Source organism: Drosophila santomea, chromosome 3L, assembly GCF_016746245.2.
Source record: "Drosophila santomea strain STO CAGO 1482 chromosome 3L, Prin_Dsan_1.1, whole genome shotgun sequence".
Lineage (NCBI taxonomy): Eukaryota > Metazoa > Arthropoda > Insecta > Diptera > Drosophilidae > Drosophila > Drosophila santomea.
This window is the reverse complement of record NC_053018.2, coordinates 13,315,388-13,342,506: the sequence shown is the minus strand read 5'-3', so window position 1 is coordinate 13,342,506 and position 27,119 is coordinate 13,315,388. Positions and strand designations below refer to the sequence as shown.

Here is a 27,119-nt window from a genome sequence, read left to right as displayed (position 1 = left end):
AACGAGGAGGAGGAGGAGGTGGCCATGCCGCACTGCAGTTTGATGGCGGCGTCAAAAATAAACAAACATTGCGACGGCAATAAAATATCAAAACAAGCCAGGAGCAGCGAAACGGAAGGATGCCGGGGAACTGGGGAGGGGGGGCGGAGGGCGGCACGAATGCGGCTTAATTGAGGCAACAGAAGGACGTACAAAAATCCAATCAAAACGCAATGAAAACAAGGATCAAGGCGCAGGCACAACCACAATCATTGTCCCGGGCAGCTGTAAACCTCAACTCGGTGTGTTGATGTTATCCTGGCAAATAATCAAACCCGTACACACACAAACACACACACACTCAGAGAAACCAACTAAACAAGCTAACAAGGACCTTGTCAAGTAGACAGACATGTAAGCGATACAGATGGAGATACTAGCCTCGATGGAGGAGATAGACCAGGACAATTGCCGCATGCATCCTGGCAGGATACTCTCAAGGCTACACTGGCATTCCAGTTCCAGTTCCACTTTCAGTTGCAGTTGCATTTTCAATCCGGACAACTGAATTCAGTGGAGCGTGCGGCATTCACCCCTGATGAAAGTACTCCCGACCTAATCCAATTGCCAGGCACAATGGATAAATCCTGTTTTTGTTTTCGCTTACCGATGTGACGGCATTATTAAAGCCGAGAAAGGAAAATACACACCCGATAAGTATTTATTTAAATTCAATTTTCCACTTAGGCCCGGTGTTTGCCTATCTAGTTTGCAGATGAGGTAAGAATTGCGAGAGATATTGGTTAACCATTACTTCTACTATCTAGATCTACGGAATTTTCTGTTGCTACTAAAAAACATTCAAATTTTGTTACAAAGCATATAACTTTGTGTTACCTTAATTTTAAAAGATAATGCTTCCTTTCTACCTGCAAACTCCATTTCGAAGGAGTTTAGATGTGGCGCCACACAAACCAAGAAGTCCCCCAGTAGCCCTTAAGCCATTAATAAACACATCTTTCCCCCATTTTTGTGCCCCAAGAATGATGCCTTCCGCCTCTCCACTAATTTTATGGTTTGCCCATCAAGCAGAGCCATGAACACCCCAATCTGAACTACACCAGGCCAATCAAACCTCATGACCTCCTCCTCGCATAAAAGCCGCCAAATGTTTGGCGTATAAAAACAAATAAGACAAAGCACACAGACATAAACCCCCCCCCGCCCCCAAGATGATCAGCACTGGGAAATTTGTTAGCGTGTCATGTAAATTGCACACAAGAGGAAAACGAGGCCTGGGATGGATACATTATGTAAATAAAAGAAATAATAAGCTCACACGGATCCAGATCCACGAACATGTATGTTTGTTATTTGCATGATGCGTTGATGACATTTGGAGTTGGCGTCTTCGCACTTTAAGAATGTGTCGTTTGAATTTGAGAACGTTGTGTATATTCGACTTTTATGTTCTATGTACCATTTGGCATTTGAATAGACACACTATTTGAACACTAAATATAATAAACTATGATTTAATAACGCCTTAAGCATGTGTTAAATAATATTATACATATTAATATATAAAATATATATGATACATCTCTTTGTACGAGGGTCGTTTGATAAGTCCGTGACTTTTTGTATTTGCCGCGCACCTGCTCTAAATACAACACTGCTCCTGTCAGCAGTTATCGATTAACAGCTGACTGTAAAATTCTGTCGTCTGTCGGGTCTGTCGGCCAACAAGGTCATGGCCACAGTTTTTTGGGATGCACAAGGTATCATTCACATCGATTACCTTGAAAAGGGTAAAACGATCACCGGCGAATATTATTCAGAGCTTTTGGACAGATTCGATATTGATTTGAAGCAGAAACGACCGCATTTGGCGAAAAAAAAAGTGCTGTTCCATCAGGACAATGCACGGGTGCACACGTGTGTAGTCAGCATGGCAAAATTTCATAAATTGGGCTACGAACTGCTACCCCATCCAGCATATTCTCCAGATTTAGCCCCCTGTGACTATTTTTTGTTTCCAAACATGAAGAAATGGCTCGGCGGTAAGAGATTCGGGTCAAATGAAGAGGTCATCACAGAAACAAACGACTATTTTGAGGGCCTTGAGAAAACCTATTATTTGGAAGGAATAAAAAAATTGGAAAAACGCTGGACTAAATGTATAGAGCTAAAAGGAGATTATGTTGAGAAATAAAACGCTTCTTTGACGAAAAAAATATATTTTATTCAAAAAGTCACGGACTTATCAAACGACCCTCGTACATAGACATTTTATGTATAATTCCAATTTATATAACATGAAATATTAGTAGGCTGCCGTACAATTAAGTAAAACTTCATTGTGTGGAAATAATTCAGCAAGCCAGGTACACTTAAATGTTTTCTACAACAAGTTCTTAAGTTAGCTATTTTATATTTAATTAGAGGAAAGGGCAAAATTTTCCAAAAGACTTCTCAAAATTATACCAACAACTGAATTGTCAAGACAGATGAAAAGATGTCTGCCTTTATGCACCTCCTACGCAACTTTTTTCCCAAGTGGTGTCTTCCACGTCCGGAAAGGCATCTCAAGAACCACATTTTCCGCCAGCTCCAGACGAATCACCCAACCGCCGCACTGGTGGCCATCAAACAAAGTGAACAAGTGCTGCCCAAGTGCAGATTCATGCAGTACCGCCGTGCCAATGAGCAAGTGAAGCGATTGGGCATGGTCTCCGAGGATGGCAACAAGATGGTGGAGCTATCGAGCATGACCTGCGCCGCCCCCAACATGATGGACTTCATCCAGCAAAGGTACTGCATGGTCAGCCTGCTGGACAGTGTGCAATTCATGAAGATCGAGGATGTGGACGCAGTTGATCTGCGCCTGTTGCCACCCATCGATTCCCCCGGCAAGATCATCGGCGTGGATTGCAACTATGTGGACAACTGCGATGAGCAGCACATCTCCATTCCAAGGGAACCCAGTTTTCACGTTAAGTTCGCCTCCTCGATAACCGGAGCCATGGACAACATTAGGGCGCATAGTTTGGCCAAACACATTGACTATGGCTGCCAGTTGGCCGTGGTTATGGGCAAGAAGTGCCGTGAAGTGTCTGCCAAAGAGGCTCTGAATCACGTATTTGGATTCATGGTGGTCCAGGACATCGTGGCTAGGGACTGGAATGCTCCACTGGGCGGTCACTCAATGGATACTTTTCTGCCATTGGGACCGACAATTGTGCACAGGTGCCATGTGCCAGACATAAACAATCTGTGGATCAAGACAAGCATCAATGGCGAGGAGCGCCAGACGGGCAGCACCCGGAATATGATATTCAAGATCGACTTCCTTATTCACCGCCTATCTCAGTACCTAACTCTCTGTCCGGGCGACATCATACTCACGGGAACACCCGCCGGATCGGGTGCCTTCCGCCATCCGTCGTGCTTTTTGAAGCCCGGCGATCTAATTGAGAGCGAAATTCAAAATTTGGGCAAAATGTGCAATAAAGTCGTTAATTCTTATTCTTAATCAAGAACAGAAAATCAAGAACAGAATCTGAAAACCAAAGTCAACTACTGCTAAGTAATGTGTGGGTTATACAAAAATCCCATTGTTGTTTTTCACCAGACTTCAATGCTAGTTCAATGAATAAAGTCGATACAACTCGAAGAAAAATCACATATGTCCCCGAATTCGCCGCAAATTCTGCCATCTTCATTGTTGGCCAATAAATTTGTGCCGATGCCAAGCCAAGGATGAACCCAGATAACCATGTCAGAAGGAAGCCACTGACAGGATCCTAATATGCAACGCGGGAGTGATGTGGTGGCGGGAAAATCATTTTGTAATATAATTTGTTTTGCCCGATGGCTTGCAGGAAGGGGGCGGCCACAAAGATTGGGTGATGGCTACACTTTTATGATACGCCCAAGCATAATCAACATTATCCTCAAAGAGTCACAAGCCGCAAACAAGGAGCCTACAGACGGGTGAGGAATGGAATGGAATGGGGAATCCCCGCTGCGAAAGCCACGGCGCATTATCATCGCATTGCACAGGACTTAATCCTGCGGCAAGTTATTAAAGCGTAACGCGTTCCGTCCGTGTCCTTTTTCCAACGCCAATGCCAATGCCCCTGCTCCTGCTCCGGCTGCTCGAGTCCTTGGATCCCAGAAGCCTGCTCCCTTTTTATTGTTCGCGCTGCGCTTAACTTGTTTCGCATTGAAACAGGACGAAACAGGACGAGGGGTGTGACTGGGTCGGTAGGCGACGCCGCCTTAATGCTAAATGATCCAATATCCTGTTTCCTGCATTTGTGCTCTGCAGCAGCGTTAAAAGGTCCTTTGTGGCCTCCGCCCAGCCTCCGTTCGCCATTATTTGCCTTGGCCAACTTAAAGATGTTTTCCCTCTAAGCCAACTTTTCACCACCCCCCCCCCGTTTCCCCCATTCAGTTATTTGCTTAGCAAAAAGGAAAATGGAATCGGCGGAAAATGTAGCGAGTGGGGTATATAATTTTGTATCTTTTCTTTGCGCACGGCAACTTAAATAGAAGAATGTAAAGTTTTTAATTATGCAACTCATCGCTGACGTTGTCGCATTGTATGCGAAGTGGGCCCATTCCCGTTCCTCAGCCCGTTTATTCCATCTAGTGAGCTGGCCAAAAACTTAAAATACACATAATTAGCCATAGTACCGGGGATACTTCTATTTTCTTCCCGTTTGCTTAGCGACAAAATTTCGCCACCCTCTCTCATTGTACGCGGTGTGTATCCTTGGGATATCTTTCGGGCTTAGTCCACTGCCCCTCCTTTTGGGCCAAAAACTAGGCCAGTTTCTTTCTGCAAGTTGATGTTTAGTTTGGCATGGAAAACGTCGACGACAAAGGCCTCTGCTAATTAAAGGAAAATATTAATTTGTTATAGTAACTAAATACAATTTAAAAGAGTTACTCTTGCATTTACTGTCATTTTTGCAAAATTACTATCATTCAATTCATACTTAATCCATATACTTACAACTTTACGGCAGTTAATTAAAACAAGTTCTTTAAAATGTTCTCGAGATCAGGTGAAGTAAAAAATAGATTAACGTTCTGAAATACAATTAAATAACAATTGTTTTGGCAACAATATTATAGCGTTACGTCCTTTGACCGTGGCCATATCTCGTTCGGCTACCACCCATTCCGCCCAAGGAGTAAAGAGGCTACCTTTACATGGAAATCCCGGAAAGGATCGCTTGGTTCTCCTGTCCGAGAATTGGGTCAAGGGACCCATGGGCGTTGGTCTGCTGGCATACATCTGCTCCGGAGACTGTTGTGCCATCAAACACGAGCACAGCGGCTTATCCTTGGGCATCATGGAGGATGGCTACTATAGCAGTGGAATCACCATCGGCATACTGACCACATTTGCTGTGATAAGACTTCTTCCAGCGATTGCCAAGTGGGCTGATGGCGAGATTGTTGTGAGTATAGCGGAGTGCTTAGTCACAAAGATATATACAGTATATATATACAGTATCCATTTTTTTATTTATCACATTATCCTCTCCCACAGAAAATTGAGTCCGAATACGAAAAAAGTCGTGGATCTGAGAACAAAGCCCTATCGATCTCGCCCCCGAAGGGAAACAAGAATCTTAGCCAGCACAATGCCGATCAAAGCGAGTAGTCGATTTATTTTATTACTTGCCATGTACTAATTAATAAAAATTTGGGTGTAAGAGAAGCTTATTTTGATTCCAGCATATGACGATATAATTAAACATTTTCAAAAAGTCTGATGAATTAACAATAGATACCAAAAAAAGGGAAGTATGATTAGGAGTGCTGCATAGCTCAACTTGTTTGCTTGTTGCATTTTATTCCAAGCATGGAGTTTCCATTGGAGCCCACTTTTTAGAGCAGAGCTCCACGCGGCATGGGGATGAAAGCACAAAAAATGTTACATGTCGTAATATTCACCACAAGCAACTCGCAACAAGCCAAAGTCAAAACATGCCGAGAAACATGGCATTGAAGGCAGTTGCCAAACAAAATGGGGGGATCCCCGACCAGGAAGAGGCGGCAACAATGAAAGGATGCCCAAAGAGCGCAAAAAGAAAACAACATTTTCCTCTCGTTTTTTCCTTTATTTTTCCTCCGGCACGACATAATCTTTTTAACAATTTGTATTTGGGGATGCGGATGCTGGCGGTGTGGATATGACACATATCCCGGCCAAAGTCAATGCCGAAGTATGCAGAAATTTGTTTTGTTTTTTGCTTTTTGTTTTTAGGGCTCTTTGGGCTCTTTTTTTTCAGCTGCTTTGTTATACATAATCCTGGAGAGGTGTGACATTTGTATGTATAAATTTCAACTTTGATCCGCAAAGGATAACCCTCGGGTGGCCAAAGCCAATTGCCAGGCACGAAATCTAAATAAACACACAGCAAAACACCACACACCAAACACAAAAGCGGAAAGCAAACGAGTCCCAACAAAAAATGTGGCCACGTTTCGTGTGCTCGAGATCTGTGGCTGGAACTCCTCGAGTTGCAAACCCCCGACTCCTCCACACTTAAGTTGTCAAAATCAGCACAGGATTCCCACTCATGTGTGTGTGTGTTTGTGTGCTGGGAAAATGTTATTTTCTTTTCATTTAACTGTCATGTATTTTGCATACACAAAAGCCAGCTCCTGTCGGTGCCAAATTGAATGCCCCTAAAGAGAAATGTTCCCAGCTTTGTTTACTCTGCACTTTCTGGCGTAGGTGTTGTGACATTTGACCGCCGACGTCTGTTGAACATCAAACGGAAATTTCTTGCTTATTTTTATTCGCTTTTTCGGGGACATTAATCACACCTTTTTGGGCATTCGAATGAGCAAATTGACATTCTTAGAAATGGAATTCTCAAAATGCGTATTTGCCAGAAAAAGTAATTTGAAAAAGTTTGTAAGAGTGGCAATTTGACCAACAAGTTTCATTTGAATATGGATATCAATATTAAATGTTGCTTATTTGTAGATTTAAATTTGGTATTCACTAAATAAACTATATGCAGTGGAGTAAAATACAACTCAAATATGTACAGCCCTTTTCTTTATTAAAGCTCTTTAATTTTCTAACTACAACATTTTCTCACAGCTTGACTGCTGATTATCCCATCTTGATATGAATAACTTTTAAAAGTGCCTAAGTGGTCTGTAATAGATTTAAGCACACGCAGCTTCCCTCCATTACAATTAAAATTTCACATACCAACCTAAGCCCATCGCGTGCCTTTTTTCTATGACCCAAAATCCTGTAGGGAAGTTATGGCTCTGTGAAAATCCTCTAACGCCCGATAATTATGTAGAATATTTCCTGCGATAATTGCTTGATTTGCACAATGTGTGTTGATGTTTTCATAATGGATGCTTTCGGGGCATAAATTACAAGTTGCAAAAGGGGAAGGACAGCTCTTTCTCTGGCTGGCATGTGGTGAACAAATGTGGCATACAGCTCGGAGTCGAGTGGCAGATTGATAAGAGTTGTAGAAGGGAGAAATACTCTCTGCAAGGGAGAGAATTAACACATTTGCGTTCGATCAGGATAATGATGATGCTGGGGTGCTTACCATAACCCTAAGCTGGGATCAGGGTGGTTTTCCACCCCCCTTCCATTCGGAATTTTCCTTAGGGTGTGCCAAACAGTGGCAGCTGCCGTTGCGCAGTTATGGAAAACCCATTTCCCCTTAACGCATGCGTCAATTTTTTTTCCACTCGCCATCGACAATTGCATCCCTTTGTTTCCCGCATAGACTGAAAAGTCCAGTTTGCTTTCGTTTTCAAGTGCATCAAGTACGAAACGCATTGACTCTGTCAATTTCGAACCATTTGCAATTATTTCTGTTATAGGCATTTTCCAGTAACAGATCATTATCAAGCTAACTTATGAGGGTGTAGTGTCCTGCAATGTCAGCTGGACAGTTGCGTTAAATGAGCCAGCTCCATTTCGATTTGTTCAGCATTTCCTGTTCATAAATTGGATCGGCTTCAAAGAGATTAGAGTCTTTATGGGTAGCAATAACTTGGGAGACTAATGTGAAATGGGTCGGGTTTCGAATACTATGGGAATACTACTCTTGGGCAAACAATGTTTTGCAATTGAAATATAGTGAATGCTAATCATCGCAACAAGGTTTTTAAAATAGTAAAATTCATTTGAAATTTTGTTCTACTTATGTTTGTTTAATAAACTCACTTTTAAGGGCTTAGTAGCGTCACAAACAACTTAAAATCAAACACTCCGCGGAACGTTCATTCAACACCGAGTCATTGCGACCAGTTGAGTGCGACTAAGTCCATTTAATCAGCAATTAACTCCAGTCAACAAATCAAAGTAAAGCTGAGCGAGTGATTTCAATTTTAATTGCCCAACCCCATCATCATTCACACGAGAAGCCCTCGATGCGCAGAGCTGGTTGGAAAAAATAGTGTTAAGACCTAAGCTTACTTAATGTGACCACTTTGAGCGGTGTCGACGGCAGCGAGAGTTGCCTACTTAACGGACATCTGGGAATACTCTATATATACAGTGTTGCAGTACATATAAAACGGGTAAGAGGAGTGACAACGATAGGAGGACTACTCCGTAAGCGGCTTAGGGCAATAAATTGTTCAAGGCCCGGCTGCATTTTCACCCGCTCGCCTGTAAAAGTTTGAACAAAGTGGCCAACAAAATGCAGCGTTTTTGTCATTCTTCTCTCGGCCTTCCCATTTTGGTTTATTTTTTTTCACAATTTACCACAATGATTAATCACCCAGAAGGAGGCGTTTTCCCTTCCGTCCTGTTGGTAATATAATATTTGTCATAGTTCATAATTTAGATATTTTTGTATCCAGAGGGGTGGAACAAAGACAAAGCAAAGCAGAGCAGCAAAGCAAAAAAAGGGAAATAATAAAATATTGCAGTCTGGTAAAAAACATCAACTGCATATGTTGCACCCTGTTCAAGTGCAGTCGAGAGGGTTTCATGTTTTTGGGGGTTGGGAAGTTAGGAAGTTGGGGGTTCCAGGGCACCGAGGGGTTGAGTTTGTTTGCGCACACTTTGTGTACAGTTGAGGGGTGACCACGGTGATATATCCTGGTATATTTGCCCAGTCTCACTATCGATGTATCGAGGTTTTTTGTTTGCCTAGAGGGTTGATTCAATGCGGAACTGTCGCACTCGCAATTGTGCGGGTCAAGTTAGTAGGTGTTTCCCGGCGAATTTGCGGTTGCATTGAACCTGGTTAACCAAAAGGATTGGTGTAGTAGCGATGTAATCAAGGGAGGGTAGCAAATAGTGCACAGAAGGATAAGTAGAACGGAATTAAAAGGATGTCAAGACTTACTGTATAAATAAATACACGAAATTTGTTAAAGGTTATTGAAGCTTTATTAACACACAATGTATATAGGGATTGAAATTTAACCTCTTGAATGCTGGTATTGTTTGACATAAGTTAACATTTTTTAAACAAGGTACAAATAAAGCTTTTCAACAAATAAATGACAGCGTTACAAGTTTAAAGGGATCACCGATTCACCCAAGTAATTGCGACTGCATTTGCCCATTCCCAATTAAAAGGCGGCAAAGGTGATTTTCTCACCTGGAGTCGGGCAATCAGAGAAGTCATCCAAGATGCAGGTTTGCACGATAACAAGCCACACACAAAGCCAATCGCTTGGACAAAGGGGAAATTTGCTTGGCAAGGATAATAGGTGGATAATTTATTAGCCATATACCAGCATTGAGTATCGAATGGATGCACGTTGAATGTTGGATGACAACTGCAAAACTGCAGCCAGATTGCCCAGATAGAGAAACGTATGTGTGGATGCGGGCCTGTCCTGGAATGGGAGATTTGCCTGGGATGGAATATAGGAGTACAGGATGCCAAACAAACGGACAAAGGACGAGTGTTTAGAGAAAACACAAAGGCGACCATAATACAATCATAATTGCATTTTTACAACAACCCAGGGAGAGTGTGTCGGATTTTATGCTCCCAACTTCGGTTATTGACAGTTCACACCAAGGACATGCGTTGAGTCCTAAGCACCCAGTACAAAAACACACGAACCGAGGCGAAATTAAATTTTTATCTAATATAAACTCGCAGCAGGCGCTCGTCCCTTTTGCGTTCTGTTGCTACTCAGTCCCTTTTTTTTGCACAGCAATATGAGCGATATGGCTCAAGGACATTCCAGGAAGTGACAAGGGACACACACACACAAGTGCTGTCAGTTTTCACACCAATTCCCGGAGGATGCACAACGTTCTGGCCAATGTCCTTCAGTGGAGCATTAATTTGACTTATCCCTGGGACAGCGGGACAGCGGGCCAACAGCAAGGACACGCACTCGGTTGGAAAAGTGCAATTAATGTCGAACAATGGCGACTTTTGTCAGCTCTGGACACACACGAACGGCCAAGGATGCACAGACCATTAGCCACGATCCAGGACCCAAGTCCAAGGACCTTGTGCATAATTAGCCGGCACTCCGAATGGGTTGCCTGTCCTTCGGGCCAAGTCAAGGTCCAATTGCACAATGCCATCGGGACACACGCGGCGCAGCAACCTTGAGTCATAATTGAGGTCCTGCAGGATAATGAGTGTTTTTCGCTAAACCACGCGCCGCGCATGCGCAGAATCGAGCCCAAAGGCGAATGCAAGGCGTGCGCTGATAATAAACACATATAACTTATCCTCAAGGTTAACTGAAGGTCCTAGCAGGTCCCTGAATATTCTTAATTACAGTCCATAAAGTAGAAATTGAGTCGTAAGGCAAAGTCCAAAGGACTAATAGCCTGCGGAGTTCTGTGATCCATTAAGAAGTATCGCTCAGATAAATATATTCATTGAGTGACATCCGAAGGACGTGAAAATAGATAATCTCATTCTTAAAAGTGCGCTGTTTTATTATGGCTATAATATATCTAGCCCACGTGCTCTGTAAATCGTTTAGAGTTTCTACGAAAATCGAGTATTATTAGAAAAGACTGGAAGAATTTTCACACGGCTGCGTTTCCATATAAGTGAAGTAAATTCATACAATTTTTTCCCTTTCTTTACGCTCTTAAATTTCTAGTGATATATTGTTGGATTATATTTTAAATGCTAGTTCCCTTTGTCATGTTGAATTTATAGAGAAGAATCATTAGTGTACTTAAAATACTATACAAAAATAATTCAGCATAATGCAAAATAATTTTCTAAAATACTACAAAGTACAACTGCATACCTTAGTTAAACAAGTTGATTTAAATGCAAGTCTCCTTTCTCCTGATAGAAGTCATGGAGTTCCTCAGTCAATTACCATGCCATCGAACCAAGTCCCAAGTCGTGAAGTGCATTTTTGCTTTGTCCTTGCGATTCGCCCACGGAATCACTTGGGAGACCGATCTTGAGCCGCGCTCTTGAGTCGCAAAGTGCACTTATGTCAATGCCGCATTAAATAACTAAATCAAGCTCAAACATGGACATCGCCTTGAGATTATCCCACAAAGATGCAGTGGGCATAGTGGAATGGGGTGGAGGTGGAGGTGGAGCTGGAGCTGGAGTGGTCGGTATACCCTGTAGGGCGACAAACATCGGTGGCTGAATGTTGCGGCGACCCAAAGTGGATGCCAAATAACCATAATGGTGTTTATCCACAAGTTCATTTCGCTGTTTAAACATGCCTCCGAATTCAGCCCCGACACAATAAACAAGCCAACTGGATGCGAGATGCCATCGGCTGCGGCGCCCCAAACATTTCGGTGTGTGTTTTTTATTCCATTTGAGCCTGATCCCTCTGGGGCATAGACTACCGACTTCGATGGATGGATGGTTGGATGGATGGCTGGATGGATGGCTGGATGGATGGACGACTGGAATGGGTCGTCATGGGGAGCAGATGGGGTAGCAGATTGGACCACTTGAAACCAAACGCGGTAGCCACTCACGAGAATCGAGCATCGAGCATCGAGCATCGAAGTGCATTGCGCTGTTATTTTAACGATTATGCTGATGAGCAGCGATGACCAGCGATGGCCAGCGAGATGGCGACGCGGGCGATGATCCATCAGAGTTCTGGACATGGAAATGCAATTTGTGTAATTTATGCCGATGCTCGGCGAACGCAACCAGATACTCAATTTTCTGTGTGTGTGTGTGTGTGTGTGTTTGTGTGTGCCTCCGATTAGCCAGGCGATCCGCCAGATACAAAATGTTCGTTCGGCTATCGGAGATGCGGAGCCTAAGCCACTTGTCTGCCTCGTTCGGACTCCACCTGAATGCGATCCCCGCTTTTGATTTATGATTTCAACAACACAGAAATTAAAAGCCTTTCGGGTTTAGCGTTTTGGGTTGCTGTCTGGATGAATGCCTGACCTGCAGCAAATGTTGTCATCGGGAGAAATGGTACTGGGAATGCCATCATCAATTAATAAAATACCTCTAATTCCTCTTCTTTGAGAGTTCGTCCATCCAGAGGGCACATCAATCAGCTTATCATATCACTCAGGCTGAGTAGACAGTTTAAATGTCAATTAGAGTTAGGGCTAGACTAGCTGAAGATCATTAAATATAAATTATGAGGGTCTTGAACTGGTCCCAAAAGCTATAAGCCAGTAAGACGGTAGCTGGAAGCCTGGAGGCTGAGACAACTTTTGTGAAAATCTCCGGGAGAATCAATCAGAATTATGGTAAGTAGTCGGATGGTTTACCTGCAGTCCCAACTTTATGCACCATCAAACTCTATTGCAACACAGGAAAAATTAACACAATGTATACTAAATATTTACATTCGAATAAGTTAGGCGACTACAAAAAAAAATAGTATTATCTCTTCTTTTAATTAGATAATAGTAAAGAAATTATTTAAATTATATTTAACCTTTTATAAACCTATTTGTTAGTATTCAGTAGTAATGCAATAAAAATTTGTCTAGATTTAAGCCATAATGTTACAATAGTAGGATATACATAGATATATACTCGTATAGTAGATTGTAGAAATATTGTATATTTTTCCCTGTGCAGTGACACGTAACTTGCAGTGGATTCTCCTCCCATCGAAGGGCGGAATTTACTATTTGGCAATATTTTGGCTTTATGAGTGCATCAAGGATATATGCGGGCAGGAGCAGAAGCAGAAGCAGGAGCAGGAGCGGAAGCAGGAAGGACGCGTCGCAACCTTCGACTGAGTTGTGTTGACTCGGCGACAAATCGTTGCCAACTCGAGCGTCCCGGCCAAAAAGCAAAGCAAATCAGAGCAGTAAAATCTCAACTGCAGCGAAGAGTGAGCGAGGGCAGGCAATAGCATTTCATTGACGTTAATAAATGACCGGAAGGACATTGTATGGCATGCCCTGGCGTGGCAATAAACAAACAAAAGCAGAAAAGAAGGACCAGCCAGCGAGGAGTTCGGACCTCCAGACCCCGGACCACGGACCTGTTCGCCACTGTCCTGTCCAGTCGACGAGTCCTGGATCTCCCTGCATTTTCGGACCAGGTCCTGTTGCATTTTTGGCCAGCCGGAAGTTTACTGCAGCGTCTGGCACCCTTTTGCTCCTCTACCCGGTTTGTTCTTTCTCACATTTTGTTGCCTTTTGCCGCTGCTAAAATTTCATTTCACTGCGAATTTTTCACAGGATGAAAAGCAGCTGCTTTCCAGGATGCTGCTTAGGTGTGGGAACCGAAATCGCCTTTTCTTGGCTCGCAAAAATCAATCGCAGTTAGTCGGAAGTACTTGCGCACTTTGCGCTGAACATTTTACGCAATGATTAATTGCCATCCTTGTTAGTGCGAGGATACCATGGGAAGGAAATGGGTTTTTTCTTTTTGTTCGCTGGCAATCGGCAAAGGATCTGAAGGAGATGTGGAGTTCAGTGTGGGAAGATTTTAAAGCAGCTTTAAATTAAATTTAATGTTTACGTGTAGGGGAAACTTGAATACATTTTTAAGAACTCTAGTTGTGAAATACATTCAGGTGGCGGATAAGAACATTGTTATTACAATGGTAGATGAAATACCTAAAATAATTAAATATATATATAAATTATTATTTATAAACCTAGTATAATTATAATTGTGAAGAAGTATATTTAATAATGTGTATTGTAAATTAGAATCATATAAAATTAGAGTGCATGCATTTTCTTTGATTTAATTTACATACAAACGTAAAAAACTAGCAATTTGTTTTGAGAAGCAATCCTGCTATTAAATCTAAAGACTGCAGATGTCGAACATAATATCACTATTCAAAACACATAGTTAACCCACTAACTTATGGAGAATCATGCTGTACGACAATTTGTAGCTCGTAGCGCAAATTGCAGCCACAACCTACGCCACGCCAATCAAGTTTCAATCGAGTTGTCGAGGAAGCTCTATAAATTCCGGCTGGCCAATGTCAAGGCAGTTGGATACCAGGAAGGACGAGGGGCAGCAGGAGCAGCAGCGGCGGCAGCAGCACATCCTGTTAATGGCAACAAACTACGTAATAATAATTGTCAATTGCCAACACGTACGATGATTACACATGTTCCAAAACGGCCAGCTGCAGCCTTCAGACTTTGTACTCGGCTCTTGGCCGTTGGCTGGTGGAGAAGCCATTTAACGTAATATGGGTAATATGTGAGACAGGCCCCTAAGTAGCCTTAAGGCCAGGATAACACAGGGCATTACAGGCGACAGAGCCAGAGACACAGAGAACGACACCGATACCGAAAGCGTTGGAGAGGAGTTACCCGGTCGCAATGCCCGGTAATCCCCAATTAAATTTTATTCTAAAGCAATTTGCCAAAATAGTTTTCCTTTCGGCAGGAAGATAAGCAAACAGTTTGCCGCTCCCCATTCAATATTTTCTTTTGGTTATTGTAAAAATTGTCATGGGCGCGCTACCCGTAAATAGCCTCGTAAACATGAGGATTAGCCTTTGTATTCCACCGACACAGAGTCCTGGCCAAAAGTGTCACTCACTCGAAAGACAAATATTGCCTTTGGCCCGAAAGGAAGCGGATATGTCGCAAGATTTTCCAATGGCTAGGACAACAATGCATACACATATGTATCCTGGCCCGACTCCCTATGTGTCGCTCACAATTGTATGCATGACATTGATGGTCCTTCGATACGAAATCCAATTGCACAGCTGCCTCGCCCAAGTAAATATGAAACAAATGCACAATTTCTGACTTTTGCTCTTAGCTAGGTGTTCTCGCATCGGAAGTATTCCCTGAAGACATGGCTGCTGAAAAATTGTCATGAAATTGGCCAACAATGAGCAACGAATGCCCTGTCATCTGCGGAATGCAATTGTATATCCAAGCCATCCGATCGGGGTTCGCTTTCCATCACAGGTAGTAGTCACTGGGTGATTCCCATCCGGTAGCATTGTGTCACGGTTTTAATAAGCGCATCTAATGTTTTGCGGAAGACTTATGTGGTTAGGACGAGGATGACACAGGAAGTTGGCCGAGACAAATTGCAAGGAAGCTGCTGGAAGGTAATACTCCCCAAGGAACAGTCTCAGAATTCTTTTCTTTATACAAATAATTTTTAATCGTTCCGGTTTTGATTAATTGCGCAATAAACGAGTCTTCGTTGGATTTTCTTTGCTTTCACATTTAAATTCTAATTATCAAATTTAATATTTGAGCTCTTTGTAACCGAAATTTATGTTGCTTCTCACAAATTTATAATCTAGAAAAAGTAAAACAAACATTAATAAGCAATGACATTGGTACATCTCTTAAACCCGATGATGGGCTTGTTTATTTTTATTTACTTGAGAATTCATTAAACCTACATTACGCCTAAGCACAATCTCCAGACCTTCGCCTAGACCTTCTAATCGTGGGCACTTAACAGCTCGGCAATCAACTCGAGAAGATCCCAGTTGACAGCCACTCATCAGAATGAGCGAAATTGTAACAATGAAAGAAGAAATCACTGCAATTATGTGAAACAATTTTCCAAAGAGATACAATTAGGTAGGGACCGGCGTAACGTACGAACCTGTTCGAGAGTCATATTTTGCTTTAATTAATACATTTCTTGGGTGGGGGGAAATGCAAGGTCGAGATCCGAATGGAACAATGTATCACGATGATGATGATGGTGATGGCTAGGCGACAGGTAAGCCAAAGATCCCCGAACTCGCTACCTTTAAGGATAAGAAACGCCTCGAAATCCAAAGTTGATGTCCGTTATTAAAAAAGGTAAACTGAAAACTGGTTTTAATGCAGGTCCAGAGCACACGCAAGCGATTACGGAAATTATGGGGTCAGTCCCAGGACAATGCGTGAAGGTATTTCCTCCCGATCCCGATCCTGATCCTTATCAAGTGCGCTCCTGACGTGTGCAGGTGCATTCCGCCGAATGGGAAAGTGTTTTCCCCGCCCTTCCGCCTCGCTGCCGTAATTAAAATTGCCAAAATAGTGGCAAGCTGGAAAATATATCCACCAAGCGAGCATATCAGCCTGATAGCCTGGCCAACAGCTTCTGGCAAATAGCCAAGCTAAGTGCACTCAGAAAAATGTGGTTTGTTATGGTGAGTAGGATTTCATGAAATTTGTTTATATACAAATTATATTAATTATTGTATTAATGTAATACTTCAGTCGTGATTGAAGAAGTGGATGCTTTTAATTCAAAATGCCAGTACTTCAAAAACTCACTCTTGTTCGTTATTAAATCTATTGAAGAAGGTTTTCTAATTTCAAAACATCAACACCACGAACAGCCCGGACATCAGGGACTCCAGGGACACTCCAATCAGCTTACATATATTCTCGGATTCAATGTTATTTGCTTTAAAAGCGTTCGGCACTCTTATTGGTATATCTTAATTGGTATTAATTTACCACAGAATATTGAATACTTTAAGTTTGAGTATTGAATTGAGCCGCGTCGTGGCCAACATATTTCACCTCCACATTCGAGTGTTTCTCGTGGTCCAGAGCAGCGTTCCCAATTCCAATTCCAGTCCGAATCTGAATCCGAATCCGAGTCCAAGACAGCGACCATTCCGCTGATAACGGCATGAATAATGTGTCGGTGCACTGCTGCATTTGTCTCTGCCAACGGCAGCTCGGCTTGGACTCGGATTCGACTTGGTTTGAACTTGGTTTGGATGCTGGCCAAGACACATGCGGGTCATTGGCTCAGAGACCTACAAGGGGCTTTGTTTTGGGTTGCTTTGGGTTTGCTTTTAATTAAAAGAAACTTTGGCTTAGATAAGGCCGCGTAGATAGGCCCCCAAATGCAGCAGAGTGCCCGATTGACATTATCGGCGTTCTTTTTGGGTGGAGAATATTTAATAAACGTTATCATTGAAATACGAGCAAGCGGTTCGATACGAAAAGTTTAATTTTCACTGGCAAGAGACATTTTTAATGAGATTTTGGATAAACCGAACAGGTTGTACTATCAGCTGTTAAACATGCGCTTTCCAAATTAAGTTTGGAAAATCGAAATGGAAGCAAACGATAGAAAACATGTGCAGTTATAATTTTTAGGCTATTTGGATAGAATAGAAAGTTCGGGAATTAAATCTATTATTTTTGATCCAATTAAATAATCAAAAAAAAAACTGACTAATCTATAAAATTTCCGCGTGGCTTTGAAAAGTAAAAAAGTATCGATTGATTTTCTAAATGCATTTAATACTTTAAACTCAAATTAATTTTCATTAAAATCAAGGTGTCAGATAAAATTAGAAGTATTTTTCTAATTACAGTACGAGCCCATATCATTAAATTAAAAACCCGTATAACAAATGAAAAAAACCATTACTACCCAAACCATTTTCTCATTGAAATACTTTTAAGGGACTGCTAATTACACACAATCCAATGCTTCAAACTCCACCCACAACTCAAAGAAACCCCGAATCCTTTGCAAAAAATGAAGAAAAAGCATAGACCCCAATGCCAAATAGAGTTTCACCTGCTGAGATGGACAAGCTGCATGGAGTGCAATTAAACTAATTGAGTGCCTGATACTGAAATTCAAATCACAAGAAACGCATCTTTCGGCAATCATTTTTGATGGATGATGATCCCCGACGAACGGCTGCAATGTCAAAGGATTTCCAACCAGAGAGAGACGGGGCAGACTAATGCCCACAAACATATAGCAAAAAAGCAAATATCGGCCCGTTGTCTGGACTGTCTGGGCCCAGAAAAGAAGAAGGCCAGACAAAGGCAGGAACAAACGAGAAAATCCAGGTGCATTTACAAATTTGACGCCGCTGGCTTTCAGCTAAAACCAAACCAAAAACGGGCGAGTGCGAAGAACCGAACAGAATGAAAAGAAGATGCACACTGCCAGATAAATGCCACGATGTGAGCGATGATGATGTTGGTCGGTCGACCACGACTGCGGTTCCATAATGCCGAATGTACAGAATGCACCTTGCCAACCAGAACCAGAACTAAACCAAAACCAGGCTCAAAACGGAGTATCCCAGTATACCCAGTACTCAGATCCCAAAACCAAAAACGAAAAAACCAGTCCAGCACCGAGCCCGGCTAATGATTTCAAATGCTAATCGAGGCAGGCGAGGAGCACGCGTTTTATACCTGCCTCATCGCCCGAAAAGGTTCAAGATACTGCACTCAGATACTGTTGCCGGTCGATATTCCCCGAAAGGATGCAGGTGGAAACTGATTTTTGAGCCAGCACCGGGAACAAAAAAGGGTCTTTTGTTTGTCTAAGGCGTGTGTGGCTGCGAATTAAGGGCGCCGTTAGCCCTGGCCATGTATCGACTTCTTGCAGTTGTACCCCTATCAGAATTGGTTTCAACCGCGATGGGAAAAGGTTGATAAGATTCTGCGGTATAAACATACATACGTAGTGAACAATGACCTCATATGAACTTTGCCCAAAGTCATCTGCTGACTTGCATGTGAGTTAGAAAACTCTTAAAACTGAAATTATATAATTTTTAATAGAAAGAAATTTGCAATTAATAGACTCTATAACAGCTCAATTCTTACGCTAACTTTGAAACTTTTGCACTTATTCATAGACAGTGTAAAATGGCCCTTCTGACCACTTTGATCGCTAATTGTCTGACACTCGGCGCTTTGGCGAAGTTCCCTTTTCAATTGCAGCTTTCTTTGGCCATTTCGAATGTCGTTTGTGTGAATTTATGCATAAAATATGAATATGTCTAGGCGAAAAGTTTATTGAAAACGTGTCTTTGGTGCCCGTAGCTCTGTAGCTCACACCCGGTCGGCTTTTCACTTCGACGGCTCTTCCCTTGAGTCCTGCGTGCGTTATAAATCACGCAAAAGTTTGCCAGCAAAAGCGAACTTTACGCAGCACTAGCAGAAGTTTTATGTCATCAAGTTTGGCAAGCCACGCCCACCCACACTCCGCTTAAAAAAAAAAAGTAGGAAAAATACTTTCAACTTGAATTTTTTACTTCTCAATGGCGACGAAGCGATCATAGTTCAATGAGCAAATTGCACGTTGATTTGTTAGACTTGAATGCTGGCGACGACGACTTCCTCCGGCAGCTCCGATATTTGCCTTCTTTTTGGTTCAGAAAGTTCCAATCCTAGAGACCTGGCGCTTCTTTGTGCCCTGTGATTAATGAGCTAAAACCGCCGAAATGAATAAAAAAAAGAATGCAAAAAGAATGAAAATTTACCTTGAGCCCAGGAGCATAAAACGCAGCTCAGAAACTTTGAACTTTTCGCTTTTGGCCTGGGAGTTTTTGCGCAACGGCCAAAAGTTATTAAAATCAACGAGGCAGGGTCCTTAGGTCCTTGGACATATAATTAAGCCCACCTTCTCGCAAGAAGTTCAATACCAAATCAAAGTTAATCGGCCTCGTCTGCATTTGAGTTGAAAGAGAAAAAGGTTGATGGCTTGCGTGACAAATGTCATTTGACTTTGAATTCCTTCAAATGCCACCAAACCGAGTCTAAACTTTGGATTTTGGTGCTCTAATGGGGCATGGGTATAATTTTCCAGCACGCATCCATTTCACTGCCCCTTTGCCCATATAATCGCCGGTGAGAAGTACCCGGCCAACTGACAATTGTTGGTAATTATGGGTTGCGCACAAACAAGACGAAATAAACCAAATCAAATACCATTTCATGGCATTTAAATGTAATTGGAGTTGGATTCGCCTCCCGAGAACAGTGATTAGCCGCTCGACTTGGTGAAAAAATTGCAGACCATTTGGATTGGCATGCAGAACAGTCCAGTTAGGATTGGGGCAGTCGGTGTTGTCTTAGATCCATCATAACCAAGGGAATTCGTTGACCTAGACTGGACTGCAAGGTTAAGTAGTTTTGCGGAAAGGTTAAGAATTATAGCCACTGATTCTTAGCAATGGAATGTCTAAGGAGGCTGTAATTACTTAGGCATGCAACGGTGATTTTACATTCTAAGTTGCTCTAAGCCCTAAAGAATTAATAAATAAATGATAATGCTTCGTGTATTGAATTTGGACTATTTACAACCAACATTTAAGAGGCCTCTATGGGTTGTTCGACTTAACGTCTCTTTACAACAGTTTTTAGACTGTATCTCAACTTCCTTGGATGTCAGATTTCTGTGGCAAGCTCCCGATTTGATTTCAATTTAACGACTGTTTGTTTACCCAGCACAAAATGATCTTTACAGCTCCAACAAATCAAATGCATGAAATGAAAACTTTCAATGAAATCCAAGATGCGGCACAAATATTTGGTCAGTCGAGAAAGAGATCTTCGATTGTCATAGCTCTTATCTATATGGGTTTATGTCATCCGCTAGAAAGCCGGAAACCATAGAGTGCACATTTCAGGGAAACGAATAATTTAGGCGATTTTACGAGTATAAACTCGTAACATTCGGAGACAGAGTGGTGCCCTCCGCCCGCCTGTTTAGCATTTAAATGGTGGCCACATTTCCGCCCTCGAGGGAAAGCCAAAGCCAAAGCCGTCCTGGCCTGGGCCAAACAATCGAGTAAAGAGTGCCAAAGAGTTGAACCTATTAACATTTAATTCGAAATCAAAGTAGTACTGACTTGGTTGGCCCCGGGCCAAACTCATTACGGATGCGTGTGCATTTCGATCTGAATCCTGACCGGCTGGAGAACTCTTTGTCGGCCGGCGGAAAGTGACAAAAGTGTTGCCTTGCATTTGGCAGGTGACCAGGTAGCAGTTGGCTACCCAAAGACACTCCTTCATTAGCATTTCCAATGGGCTCGGCTTGTCTTCCTGCAGCTAATGAAATTTAAGCAGCCCTGAGCTGGTCTTTCACTCAACCCGACCATTGGGTTCAATAGGTCGTCAGAATGTCTAAGGTTGGGTCTCTGGATTTCATTCGGGCTCCCGCTGACAGAACTTCGTCTTTTATGGGTCTTATGCAAATGCCGCATGGGTGCCAACAAAGGAATTATTTAATTTACGCTCGGCGGCCAAATTCTCAGTCACTTTGCTTGATTCGCATTATAATTTACACGCATGTTAGGCGCTCGTCTTTTTCCATTTCCCATTTGTGGTTTTAACATAAACGACAACATAAATATCATTCTTCAACTCCTTTGTTTGCTTTAACAAAGGGGGAAATTTGTTATTTGGCTGCAAAGAGCAGAGAAGTTGTGAAAAATTGTTATTGATTTGGTAAGCTTTGTCTGAGCCCGATCTTTACGATCGTTTCGGGTAATAGCCTTAGGAACTTGCCTTAAAGTAGCTTTAGCAACTAACACCTCAACAGAGAAGGAAAGCACGTAAAGATTAAATTCCATGAAATGATCGCGAGAAGTTTCCCCAGCCAACTTGGGCCACGCATTTCGAAAGAATTTCATTTCGTTTTGAATTTTCAGCTGTTGGACTTCTCAGCAAACAACAAAAGTTGGCTTAAATGAGGTTGGAGAGGACCCAAAGGACCTCCGGCTATCATCAGCTGCCGCTGCCTGACGGTGTCGTCCTGTGACACATCAAAATAATCCTCGACAGCTTAATTATGTACGCTCCCATCTATCCCTGTGTATGAGTGTGTGCCAAACAATAACCCACGAGCAAACACATCCTTTCTCTCATTATTCCACCGTTTTCATATACGTTTTTCTTTCATTTTTATTTTTTTTTTCATTCTTGTCTGAATGTGAGCCTGAACCCAGCGGAATGAAAGGATTTATGCGCAAAATGCCACCCGCAAGTGCCCCGGAACTGCCATTCAGCAACCGAAAAAATTCCCTCAAAGAGTCGAGGGCCTGAGTGCTGGGCTGGATATTATGAATTTTCACAACGCTCGGCTGAGTGGCTTAAACGTCCTGGTAATTATTTGCCGCCGGCCCCCACACATTGAGACCCAAAAAAAAACCAAAAAAAAAAAAACGAACAAAAAAATGAAAATGTTTTAAATGACAACAATTTTCACTGGCGGCCGCAACTTTTAATGAGAAAAATTACCGCGTGAAGAATGAGCAGCACGTACCCGAAACCAAAAAAACCCAAAAAAAAAAGAGCAGAATGTAAATAATTCTTATCATTTTTGGACTGTCAAATATCACACCGCAGAGCAACCGCAAGGCGAAGGAACTAACACCTCGGTGCGCATCCTCTTATCTGCCGAAAACAAATTGTCGGGATCAGGACTAGCAGCATCCTTATCACAGGCCTCGCTTATAAATAAATATAAATATAAGTATAAGTATAAGAAGATATCTTCAAGCCAGCGACATCTGCATACAAGACTGTTGTTGCCTTTGTTGCGTAGGTGTTGGACAAATGTTTGGCAAAGATTTACGCCGCCGGGCGGAAGTTTTCCTTCTTGGAGCTGGTGGTGTTACATGCTAAGCGCTCTTCCAGCTAATCCCAAGTGTGATAATTTTCAGTGTGTGACATTGACATTGGATGGTGTGAGTTGTGAGTTGTGAGCTGTAAGTCGGGAAATGGGAGATGGGAGATGGGTTTCCAGTAACATATGTCGGTAATGATTGCGCTCAACCTGATGGATGTCGCGATGACGGGAAATCCAACCTCCGCGACGAGGAGCTATGATAATGAGCTGGAGAAGCTGCCGCATCTAATGTCGGTTGGTGTGGGTTACCTCACATTATGCGGCCAGATAGTCAAAGTTTCATTTTATGAGTCGGATTCCACGAGAGGGTGGGTGGAACCTGTACTGAATCCACTATGAGTTTGACTTGATATGGTATCAATGACAAACTTGCTTAATGTGCAAGTTCTTGCCAAATTAAGCTCAATATTACGACTTAAGAGCACTATAGTTGATATGAAATTCTCGTTTAAATAAAAAGGTGTTTTTAAATTAATTTATAATTTTTGGTACTACATTAAACTTGCCCAAATACTACCCATTTTATTGAAATCATCCATAAATTAAAGTAAAATCAACACCATGACTTTGATAATAAAATTGTATATTGCATGGGCAATAAAAATCGTCTAATAGTTAAAGTTCAATAACAATATTATATATTTCCGTAGTTTTTTTAGCATTGCAAGAAATGAAACGGGAAGGCATCCTAAATTACCGATTTCATTGTAGACTTTTCCTTTGTCTACCTTTCACCAGTTAGAAGATATGCATTAGAAAACATTTCCCAGGCCCAAATGCTAAAAAGACGTTAATAATCGACAGAGGCACATAAACTCCTGATCGCATTCGTTACGCAATCCTGGGAAGAGGGCTCGCAGGGCGGACTGATGGCGGCGTTATCACCTTTTAGGGACAATCAACCCAGGAGGTCCTGCCGCAGGACTCCTCGATTCCGACTTCGACTCCTTCGTGGGCTCGTTAAAATTTCATTCGTTTGCCCTTTCATTAGCGGAGCTGTGATAATTTTATCCAGAACAAAAACCGGAGAGACTCCCAAAGAGGAATCCAAGAACGGGCCAAAGTCGGCGACTAGAAATGGAACTGATCTGATCTGATCTGGTTTAAATATTACGGTGGCTGTCGGCAGTTCAAAGGATCCGCGATCCATCGGGCGAGCGAGAGGCGCTGCCTACAACACATTTTGATTAAGCATGAAGTCGTGTCTCGGCCGTGGGTCTTTGGGTTTCTGGGTTCCTCGCTCTATAAGTCTGGCTATGACTATGACTATGACTATTCCCTTTGTTTTTTCCGCATTAAAATTCTTAATTTACTTTCAGCCAGCGTCGATGGCGCGATGATGAGATGAGCATCGGCCGAACTTGAGCAAACTGAACTCAAGTGCACACCGCGCATTAGGCACAGTCATCCCATTCACACCGCCCTGCCCTTCAATCCATCCATTGAAAACCATTCCCCGAATCATCCTCACACTCTCTAATTGTGAATCTTCCTTTGCACTTCGAAAAATAACTACCAATTAAATTTAATAATAAAATATTTATTTCTAGTTGATTGAATAGTACAGAGAATGTATTGATATTTTGCACAAATAAAACAACATTGTTCAACGTAAGTTAATATTTTAAATTTATTGTTAGTAGAATTATATTTTGAATAAAGCAGATAAAAAGATATATCCTGTTAATATTAAAAAACAATTTCTTCAAATAGGTTTCTTATGACAAGATAGAAACTAAATAATCGGTCAATTAATGCAGTCTGTTTTGTTTTCAGTGTAAGCAGCTCCAGATTCTAGTGGATGGGTGTGAAGTGCGGCACATTAAACGTCCAAAGGTGTGTGTGGGCTGAATGCGTGAAGGGGGCGTGGCGGCGCCCTCTTTGCAACTGCAGCACTTGATTGTGCAATAAAAATGGGCGAGCAAGGGCATTGCAAATTGCTCGACGGCCCGCCCTTGAATTTCCCGGGCCACAGCTGTGGGCCATTCGCCACGCTTTTCCATTTCGATTATTTATTTATGTTCGTGTCGCGATGCGGTTTCTGGATTTCGGATTTTGGGAAGGTGCCAAGTCACCGGCGATCGCTCAATTTGCTAAGCATCTGACGCCATATGGCGCCAAGGCAGAGTTCCGCTCCTAATAAGACAATAACAGATTTCTTGTAAATTATGCGAACCAGGCTGGCACCGCGTATGAAAAATGAGTTGTTAAGGTGGCAGGCACGGGTGTGTTGGGACTTTCCAAGGAAGTCTTTCGATTTAATTAAAAGGCACCACCCCAAATAGGAAGTCTAAAATAATATCAAAGGAAAACACAACCTGAATGCATAGCCATGAAAAGCTTCAAGACGAAAGGCCCAGACATATGTTTGCCCAAGGCGTACACAAGGAAAATATACTATTAGTAATAAAGCATAATATTTTAGGACAAATACATATCGAACTATATAATGTAGATAGATATTTTTAATACATATTTTATACAAATCAATGCATATATTAATATTAATATAACATATTTTGAAAAGTGATCTATAGTTCTTTAAAAATGTATCTTTTGTATCTTTTCACTCTTCATTCTGAGCGCCCTTTAAATGTGTTGTAAAATTAGGAGGTTCATTATAAATATAAGTTGACCCCTGGTTGACCTTATTAAGGCTGACATTTTTCTCTCTGTGCAGGAAAGTGCACACATAACGCAGAGGGCACTGAATGCCAATGACAAATTTATGTATAAACTTTAGCGCTAAAGTGCCACTAACTAACCTCTTCACACACGCCCACCCCCACACACACACACTAACACACACACACACACAAAAGGTGAGTGCAATGGCACGGCGCCCTGTGAAGGATTCCAAAGGATCTATGAATAGATGTACCTGAGCCTCAGATGTTCATATGAGGATGAGTGAGGATGATGACTGGAGTGGAGTACTCACAATGGCCAACAATCCGCTCCCCGTGCTGATTGCTATCAAAAGAGCGGCCTTCCGAAAGATAGAGGCCGGAAGAAAGGGTCTCCAAAAGGAGGGTGACATGGGGGGGTTTGGCTCCAAAGGGGACACCCTGAGTGGGTGCAAAGCCTCTGACAATGTCAATGTGCTGCGGCTGCTGCGCAGCTTTTAATGATTTATTTGAGAAAATTTACACGTGAGCGCCGGAGAAAAGCTGAGGTTGTAGAATGGGCCGGGTTCCGCGGAAAACAAACACTAGCACAGACACCGGCAAACAGAAGATGAATGGAAATGGAACCCGCATGGAACTGGAGCATGGGTGCCGTAGGGGGGGCTCGAACGACCCCGAAACATATGGCCACGGATGTGGCAAGGGGCATGCGGTGCCATCCTGGTGAATTAAGTTGCCAGACCATGAAATGCTTTGGCACGTACGTAGCGCCAATTCTGCGAAGCTTTTTGCATAAACAAAAGACAGGGGTGTGGGTGGGGGCAGGGGCGGGGGGGTTTGGCCAAGTGAGGCCCCACCAGTTGGGCCCCCATGCTATCTACTCTCCTTCATCGCACTTTTGCCCCAGCCCCCCAAGTATGTTATTTCTGTTACAATTCGCGGGGTTTTTTCATATTCCTTTAACGATTTATCATGCGAAAATTGTCTGCGGCCAAAGCCACGCTCACTTTGCATATGCCAAGCCGCAGGTATGCACAGTGGGACAAAACTTGCCATGGCATAGTTAAAAACTGGTCCAAACGGATATCATTAATCTGAAATATTAAGCTTACACATGATACACATACGCAATGACATAAACGAGTCCATAATTTATATACACTTTCCGAATCCAGAAAAAATGTTACTTTTATTTGTTTGGTTTCATCTGTATATTTTTGTTATTAATTAATTTAGGCTTTTAATCAGTATAAAATAAACAAAATATTTATTTATGCTACATTTCTATCGCTTAGAAACAGATTGCCATAATCTGAAGCCGAATACTCGAAAATTTCTTTTAAATGCAACCTATTTCACTGCTCTAGAACATAAGTTAATGCAGCCATAATTTTCGCCTGTATGGCTTGTTCCATTGTGCAAACGTTTACTATTATTGTTTTACCACCTGCGGGTGTTTTTCCCTCCCAGAGTCTCACTCTCCTTCGGCACTACGTAAATTTAGTCACGTTGTTTAAATAATAAACTGCAGTTCACACACACGCCCTCGCAAAAACGCACTCATCCCCAGACGCGGGCTTTATGCAAAGCAAGGAATATAAAAAGTATCCATCTGGGAGTCGGAATCAGAGACAATGGCCAGAGTTATGATGACAATGTGCATACGTCATGGTGGCGCTGGGTAGCCAAAGGGCTC

General features: G+C 42.3%; 2 protein-coding genes across 2 annotated transcripts; both read left to right on the top strand.

Moving 5' to 3' along the window:
• Positions 1–2,333: 2,333 nt before the first annotated feature.
• LOC120448742 (fumarylacetoacetate hydrolase domain-containing protein 2A) lies at positions 2,334–3,664 on the top strand. Its single transcript, XM_039630921.2, has one exon. The coding sequence runs from the start codon at positions 2,498–2,500 to the stop codon at positions 3,512–3,514; it is 1,017 nt and encodes a 338-aa protein (XP_039486855.1). The 5' UTR covers positions 2,334–2,497; the 3' UTR covers positions 3,515–3,664.
• Positions 3,665–4,897: 1,233 nt separating this feature from the next.
• On the top strand, positions 4,898–5,716 carry LOC120448744 (ATP synthase subunit b, mitochondrial). The gene is made up of 3 exons (XM_039630923.2): positions 4,898–5,054; positions 5,125–5,453; positions 5,546–5,716. The coding sequence occupies exons 1-3, from the start codon at positions 5,039–5,041 to the stop codon at positions 5,657–5,659; spliced, it is 459 nt and encodes a 152-aa protein (XP_039486857.1). The 5' UTR covers positions 4,898–5,038; the 3' UTR covers positions 5,660–5,716.
• Positions 5,717–27,119: the final 21,403 nt, after the last annotated feature.

What these genes read in the sequence shown, in the direction of transcription:
- LOC120448742 (XM_039630921.2), top strand. Translation starts at nt 2,498, where the DNA reads ATGTCTGCCTTTATGCACCTCCTACGCAACTTTTTTCCCAAGTGGTGT.
- LOC120448744 (XM_039630923.2), top strand. An exon ending in GGGCTGATGGCGAGATTGTT is followed by an intron (nt 5,454 to 5,545) that starts GTGAGTATAGCG and finishes CCTCTCCCACAG; the next exon opens with AAAATTGAGTCCGAATACGA.